The sequence below is a fragment of the Peromyscus maniculatus genome, chromosome 1 (genome assembly GCF_049852395.1).
Source record: "Peromyscus maniculatus bairdii isolate BWxNUB_F1_BW_parent chromosome 1, HU_Pman_BW_mat_3.1, whole genome shotgun sequence".
Classification (NCBI taxonomy): Eukaryota; Metazoa; Chordata; class Mammalia; order Rodentia; family Cricetidae; genus Peromyscus; species Peromyscus maniculatus.
In genome coordinates, this window is record NC_134852.1 from 165,172,693 (window position 1) to 165,181,174 (window position 8,482).

The 8,482-nt window shown below is 37.2% G+C and overlaps 1 protein-coding gene across 1 annotated transcript; it reads left to right on the plus strand.

The window, feature by feature from the left end:
* Window positions 1-355: 355 nt before the first annotated feature.
* On the plus strand, window positions 356-1,300 carry LOC102906584 (olfactory receptor 5B3-like). Its single transcript, XM_006995047.2, has one exon. The coding sequence runs from the start codon at window positions 356-358 to the stop codon at window positions 1,298-1,300; it is 945 nt and encodes a 314-aa protein (XP_006995109.2).
* The last annotated feature ends 7,182 nt before the right edge of the window (window positions 1,301-8,482 follow it).

Sequence of the window (8,482 nt, forward strand, 5' to 3'; positions counted from 1 at the left end):
GCTACAGCAATTTTGACCGGTAAGTATCTGGAAGTGTCAGCTTTTACTGTAATTAGAAGAAATGGGCTGTCAAATACATTCATCCACACTAATCATATTCATCAAATATTAAATTGTCAATATATCTGTTTACAAATGGATACATTGTTAAAATGATATATATGATTCAGACTTGATACTGTGAATTCCTGTATGAAATTGATACATTCAATTTGGGTTTCAAGTTCATACATTCTTTTGAAAAATCTTGAGGTAAAATTTCTAGCTACAATGACAGAGAACATACTGTCTTCATACCTTCTAATTTCTGTTTTGTTTCTTTATCACATTGCCCTTTTTTTCATTGCTACAGAGAATGTACAACATGATGGAGAACTGGACTGAGGTGACACACTTCCTCCTGCTGGGGCTCACTGATGACCCAAGTCTCCAGCTTCCTCTCTTCATCACCTTCCTCCTCATCTACACCATCACCCTGGTGGGGAACCTTGGGATGATCCTGTTGATTCTCATGGATCCTCGTCTCCACAGTCCCATGTACTTTTTCCTAGGTAACCTGTCTCTGGTGGACTTTTGTTACTCTTCAGCAGTCACTCCAAAAGTCATGGCTGGGTTTCTTATAGCGGACAAGGTCATTTCTTACAATGAATGTGCTGCTCAGATGTTCTTTTTTGCAGCATTTATTACTGTGGAAAACTACCTTTTGGCATCAATGGCCTATGATCGCTATGCAGCAGTGTGTAAGCCCCTACATTATGCTACCACCATGACTACAAGTGTGTGCACACGGCTGATCATTGGCTCCTATGTCATTGGTTTCCTGAATGCCTCCATCCACATTGGAGACACATTCTGGCTCTCTTTCTGTGAGTCTAATGTGGTCCATCACTTTTTCTGTGATATTCCAGCAGTAATGGTTCTCTCTTGTTCTGACAGACATGTCAGTGAGCTTATTCTTGTCTATATAGTGAGCTTCCACATATTTTTTGCATTCATAGTTATTTGGGTATCCTACACATTCATTTTTGTCACCATCCTGAAGATGCATTCAGCTGCAGGACATCACAAGGCTGTGTCCACCTGTGCCTCCCACTTCACTGCAGTCTCCATTTTCTATGGAACTAGTATTTTTATGTATGTACAGCCTACCTCCAGCCACTCCATGGACACAGACAAAATTGCCTCTGTGTTCTACACCATGGTCATCCCCATGCTGAACCCTCTGGTCTACAGCCTGAGGAACAAAGAGGTGAAAAGTGCCTTCAAAAAGATAGTTTTGGAAGCAAAATCTTTGACTTAGATTTCTCATTTCAGAAATGCATGATACTTAGATTCATTCTTTTCTGATATTTTCTAGTTATTGAGTTACATTTAAAATCCACCTTTCATGCAAGTTCCAGGAAACATTTGTTTTACAGAAACAAATAGGATAATTATGCTCAGAAATGCATGCCTAAATTAAGGTGTCTAAAACATCAAGGGTGGCTTACATAAATCTTCAGTCAGAATGTTGTTGAATTCACTATTTTTTCTGCATTTTGCACTAATACATTAATATGAAAGTCTGTAAGTGTAGAAAGAAGCTTGAGAACAGAAGACATGCACAGGGAAATTTGCAATGAAAGACACTCATGGATATGAGTAATTTTTCAGATTTAAATGGAACATGGCTTCTCTGGAGGTTGACATATATTCATTTGAGTGCATTCAGATTAACCCAGGTATTTAGGAGACATTTGCCTATTTGTACCTGAAAGGTGTTCTCTAAAATATGTCATATTTGCAGCAGTAGATTTATAAAGATTTACCATCACCAATGTTTGTGGCCAGCATCTCATCAATTGTGAGCTCTTCTAAGTAGAACAGAAACCAGAGAAAGTACCAGTTCTTCATCTCACTGTCTCTGCAGCTGGTTATCTCCTCTTTCCTTGTCTTCTCTCCAATTATATTCTCCCCTCCTCTATTCTTCCCCTTCTCTTTTCTACCTTCCCTCTCTCTTTGGCTCTTCCCTGTTCTCCCCTCTTTTATCTATAACATATATATTTCTTCATTCTTTGACATCAGAATTTCTGTCTGAGCTTCAAGGTTTACACTACCCAGCTCACTCTTCCCTTTTTAGGATGTTGAATTCAGACTGAACTGACTACATACTTTGTTTATCCACTAGACTTATGCCAACATATTAGGGGTTTTACACACTCTACTATTACATGAAACCATGCTGATAATAAATGTCCTGCTTTATAAATATGTATGTTTACATACATGCAATTATATTTATTTCTCTTTCACTGGGGAACACAGAAAAAAATCCAGCAGCATTTATTGGATAGTTTAATTTTTAATTCAGATATTATGAAGTAAAAATCACATATTATTATTATTTTTATTTCATTGCCATTTTAGGAGTCTAGTTTCAGAAGATTCATTATTAAGTGACAGTGAATTTCCTATTTGTACATTTTACTGAAAGATGAACTACTTTGACATCTCCTGTGGATTAGTACTTATGCTTGATCATATCGTTTTATATATAGTCAGTATTCCCACATTTTAATTTTCAGAAGGATAACTTTTCAAAGTACATACAAACATAATAAAGTTTTAAAAATTAATGTTTTCATCTATACTAAATATTCTAGACTCTTTATAACAGACAGAGTGGTAATGTGTAAATTCCTTCCTGTAAGAGCTGGCTATTACTTTTCTACATTGAGTGATTTGCCCTCTCTCTTGCCATATCTCCAGTCTTACCATTTCTTGCTCTTTATTATTGCAATTGTGATCTTGCCTCAGAACCTTTGCACTTCCCTTTGACAATGGATCTAATTCCTTTCAGACCTTTGCTTAAATGTTGCTGTGTCATAGAATCCTTTCCTCACCACCTTCATGAAGGAGTTGTGCTCAACTCACTGCTGACACTGCCCTGCCTTCCTTTGTCATTAGCTTTGTCCCTCTTCATCGACCATGTATTTGCATTATTGATACCTATTCATCTTTCTCATGTGGGATATAAATTCCCATTTCCTGGGAGCAGAAAATGGTTTGTTCAAATACATTTCCTCTTTCACACACACACATGTAGAAATACAAATACAAATGTATATATGACAGAAAGTGATGAAAGTAAGTTAGACAAAAACATAAAAATACCCCTATGTGTGTATAAAATGCTATAAGGAAACTTCTTGTGTATGATTAACATCTGCTGATTAAAAATAATGATGTTTAGCATTATATTATGTTAGATATCTTTGTCAGTGTAGCTTTTCAGTAAGTAATTGTTGAATGACTAATATATCCGTTGAATTTAGTTTTATACATATTTTGAACCTTTGAGTTATCCATTGTGAAAGTGAGTCACACATAATAATGGCCAACTGGAGCTACTACATTCAGTATCTTTCAAGAGACACTGGTAATTTTCTGTTTTACTGAAATATTATTTTGTACATTCTAAGTTTCCTCCTCATTTTTATTCCTAATTATGTTCTTGGATTCCCTTTATCAACTAGACCATCAAGCCTTCCAATAAGCTTTACTAAGAATCGATGTCAAATTAAGTGGCATGTAGCACATCAATCAAATACAATCTTAAAACTCATTAATATGTTAAATATATTATGTAATTGATATAAATTGATATACATATTTGAGAAATCACACAACTAAGTAAAATGTTCCAACTGTCATCCAAATTCTTTTCTTAACACCTACTGATTATTATGGCTCTAACTCCTCATCAAAAAAACTTTTTGAAGCAGGGGCTATTAGAAAGAATTATAACTTGTCTATATGCAGAGAAAGGACCGTGGAGTGCTCATTCTCAAATGGACACCTGTAACAATCCCTACTTTCTTTGGAGGATGTCTATTGAGAGGTTTTCTATTCCAAGTGGATAACCCCACAAATATAACATATGGGCAATACTAATTGAACTCAGATAATAAAATTTAAAAAAACGGAAATAACATGGAAGCTATACCCATGATACATCAACAATAAGGCTGCCAAAAGAGACTCAAATAAATGACAGTATCAATAGATATGCTATGCAAAATGGGAAAAATATCATCTCCAGGCAAAGAAGTACAGGCAAACTAGGATTGAGAGAAGAATTAGCTTCTCCCAGGGATGAGGTCCCTAATTGGTTATTCAATATAAAGTGGTCAGACCTGAAGTCAGATAAACAAAAGCCACACTTAATGGACTCAGAAGGTTGTATGAATTTATTTATACACATATATGTAACAATAATGATAAAAGACACCATCAATTTGACTGGGTAAGGGAGAATGAGAGAGGAGTTGGAAGGTAGAGAGGAGGAAGCAATGTAATTCAACTTTAATTGTTTTGTTAACTAAAAAGGGTATTAATTAATAAAATATATATGTTAGGCAGGGCTTGGAGCATGTTAGAGGGAGGCATGAAAGTGGATATGATCAAATTGCATTAGCTAAATATATGAAGTTTCTAGAGAGGCCCACAGAAATCCACAAAGATACCCCCACAATAGACTGCTGGCAATGGTTGAGAGAGAGCTGGAACTGACCTACTCAGGTGATGGGATGGCCAAACACCCTAATAGTCGTGCTAGAAATTCTGTCCAATGACTGAGGGAACAGGATGCAGAGATCCACGGCTAGGCACCAAGTGGAGCTCCGGGAGTCTAATTAGCGAGAAAGAGGAGGGTTTATATGAGTGAGAATTGTTGAAACCAAGGTTGGATAAAGCACAGGGACAAATATCCAAACGAATGGAAATACATGAACTATGAACCAAAGGCTGAGGGGCCCCCAACTGGATCAGGCCCTCTGAATAGGTGAGACAGTTGATTGGCTTGATCTGTTTGGGAGGCATGTAGGCAGTGGTACCAGGTCCTGTGCTCATTGCATGAGTTGGCTGTTTGAAATCTGGGCCTTATGCAGAGACGCTTGGCTCAGTCTGGGAGGAGGGGACTGGACCTGCCTGGGCTGAGTCTACCAGGTCAATCTTACTCCTTGGGGAAGGCTTTGCCCTGAAGGAGGTGGGAATGGGGGGGGTTGGCTGGGCGGAATGGGAGGGAAGCAAGAGGGGGGAGAACATTGGAATCTGTGGCTGATATGTAGAACTGAAAGTTTCAAAGTAAATTTCAATATACAAAATGAATGACATTTGTTTAAGAAACATGTAGATTTGTGAGGGTTTTGTGGGAATCCTAGCAGTGGGAATGGGGCCTGTTGCTGATGCTTTGGCAGGCTTTTGGGAACCTATTCCTCATACTAGGTTTCCTTATCATGTCTTAATATGAGGGGAGGAGCTTAGTCCTACCTCAACTTGATATGCCATGCTCTGATGACACCCATGGGAGGCTTGCCCGTTTTTGAACAGAAACAATGGAGGAGGAGTGGATTTGGGTGGGGCAGAGAAGAGTTTGGGGGAGGGAATGGGGGGAAGGAGGGAGGTGGAACTGGGGTCAGAATATAAAATAAATGAATATATTTAATTAATAAAAAACATTTACTTTCAATAAAGCATAGTCACCATATTTTTAGTTTTTGTTTTAAATAATAAATGGTACTCAGTTTTGGAGACTGATAGTCCTAATTTGTAGGGTTGGTCCTTCATTAGTACCTATGAGAACTCATGGTTCATTTCAGTCTAAAAGCCACAGGCAGAGTTCAAGGGGAGCTGGTAGTGCAATCAATGACAAAATGTACTGTTAAAGAAGTCTCGGCTGGACAGTGGTGCATGCCTTTTATCCAAGCACTCGGGAGGCAGAGCCAGGCTGATCTCTGTGAGTTCAATGCTAGCCTGGTGTGTGTGTGTGTGTGTGTGTGTGTGTGTGTGTGTGTGTGTGTGTGTGTGTGTGTTGTTATATATCAGTGCAGGTGCCTGTAGAGACCAATGGCATCAGATCCCCTTGCTCTGGAGTTACAGGGAGTCGTCTGCCCCTTGACATGGGTGCTGGGAAAGAAACTCCGATCCTATGCTAAAGCAATTAGTACTCTTAACCACTGAGCAATCTCTCAAGCCTTCTGAATTTTGATTTTTAACTGATAAATAATACTTAAGCATATTCACAACCCATAACACATGTATTAGAGTTGCTTTTCAGACTCTTCATTGAGACAATTTGAACACTAGAACGTTTCATGCTGAAACAAGGACGACCTCCAAAGTTTCATTACATCTCTACTTCAAACAACTCCACTTGTTCATTGTATTAAAAGGACCTCATTTTGGGCCTTTAGATTTATTTAAGTTTTTTGCAACTTCTATAAGAAAATCTCAGATATATTGGTGTAGGTATTGTGTAGAACATATGCAAGACACACTATACAAAAGCCTACACCACATTGTGTGAACTCTAGAATGTAGATATTATGCATCAGTTGAAACACCTTAAAAGGACACATTGCAAGTAATATGAACACAAGGGCACAATGAAAATAACCAGCATCCCTTAAGTTTTTAAATGATGTTTGATTCATTGTGTGATAATTTCATATACTGATATAATGTATCTTGAGCATATCCATCTACCACTACCATCTTCCTACCTCTCCTAGTACCTCTCACCTTTTCTCCAAACTTCATTGTCATTAATAACCCTCTGAGAACAATCAGAAGCACTTCCCATAGGCACATGGGTACCCACAGTTTTAATTGCCTTTTGCCTAGAAAGGAGATTGGGAGCTGCTGGTATTCCCATAAAAGAAATCTCTAGAGCTGTCCAAGTCTAGATAGTTTTTTTTGTTCTTCATGCATTAGCTTCTTAAATAACAACATGGTTAATGCCATGTTTCAGAAAAGTTCATCTGTGCATTTGAATGGTATTCACTGTTATCTCTTTTATGGCCACCTCTTGACTAAAGATTTTTTGTCAGTTTTTGTGCACAGTTAAGGAAAATCACTCAAAGGTAAAAGCTATATTAACAGACTTTTAAATTGGCATGATGTCATGTAGACCTGTCATCTTTTTCTTAAGTCATAGTGGTAAATTATGTGAGATATGCAATCTTCTCATTTTTTGTTTGATAAGCAAGGCAAGTATGTGGCCCTTCTTTGAAAGAGAAAGAATTTATAGAGTTTAAGAAGTTGATGCATATTATTGCTCTTTCCTCTGTGTTTCAATGTCTGGGGAAGCATGAAAGTATTTGATCATTACCTGAGAAAGCACTGTCAGCATTCTGTGGCTGACTTGACTATCTCACATTCACTGTTGGATTCATTGTTCTTTCTCCCAAAGAACTGATGGCATTATATATTACATAAACATTGTTAATGACAGTTGTAGGTTACAGAAATGGAGTTGGGCATTAACACTTACTGTGAATTATGTGAAAGGAGAAAGAGATGATGGGAACAGTTTCTTAAAACAAAAACTGAAGTGAGTTTATGGTATAAATGTAAAAAAGTTCCATTTTAGAGAATTTAGGTATTCTCTTAACATATCATGTATATGACCCTTGCAAGAACCAGGACAAACTGAATAATTGTGATTTTTGTCTATTTTCTATTTATGTTACTATTATTGCAGATAAAGAAGCATGCAAAAACCAAGAGTAAGCTGATCTTTTTTAAATTTCAAAAACACTGTATGATTTGCAATATACATTTTAACAGTTTCTCTACAATCACAGATAGCCAGATAGCCATGGCATTAGCATATTGTGGAAATGATGAGTTTAATGCAGATATGAGGCTTAAAATACCTTGAATTTTTTCAAAGTGAAGCAATAAGTTTAGAAAAATTGGTACCTTCTTAAATGTTCAGTTTCTTCAATGATAATACATCAAAAATAGTAACAATACCTATTTATACATTCTTGTACAAATCCCATAGTAATTGTATAGTATTTTCTGAAAGTAGTCTCAAATAATAGTTTTATAACCTAAAATTTCCAGAATTTTGGGAGACTTGTGGTAGGGAATAAGTGTTTGTTTTAGGTAGATATTCTTTCAAAGACTTCAATTCAAGCAAAAAAAAAATGCCCCCCCTTTCAGCCATTCTGAAAGCTGAGGCAGGATGATAGCTTCATTCTAGGAATTAAGGACCAGTTAAATGGTAAAATAAACCTCAGTATCCAAGGAAAAAAACAAATATAGAAGTTGAAACATTGGTATATGACAGTCACATCACATCAAATGTTTTCACAAAATAGAAGGCACCTGAGAGAGATCTATGAGACAAAGATGCCCCATAAATGGTCAATTTTATTTTGGTCTTGGTGACTTTGGTATGGTGTGACAAGATGAAGGAAAGAATAAGTTGATGTAAAGTAGACTTTCACCAAATTCAAATATGCCTTTCAAGTAAGAACTCAAGGAAGACTGGGTCCTGGGGAATCATAGGAGCAGCAATCAGTGTTTTCAGAGGAAGCAGAAACAAACACGCTGGAGAGCACCGACACTCAGTGGTGCTATTGCAGGAGAAAAGGCAACATGAGGAGGGGCAGGTCAACATCACCTGCAGTGAATCCTTCCTTCCTAGCATCCA

Excerpts from the sequence above, each read along its gene's own strand:
- LOC102906584 (XM_006995047.2), top strand. The coding sequence starts at position 356 with ATGTACAACATGATGGAGAACTGGACTGAGGTGACACACTTCCTCCTG.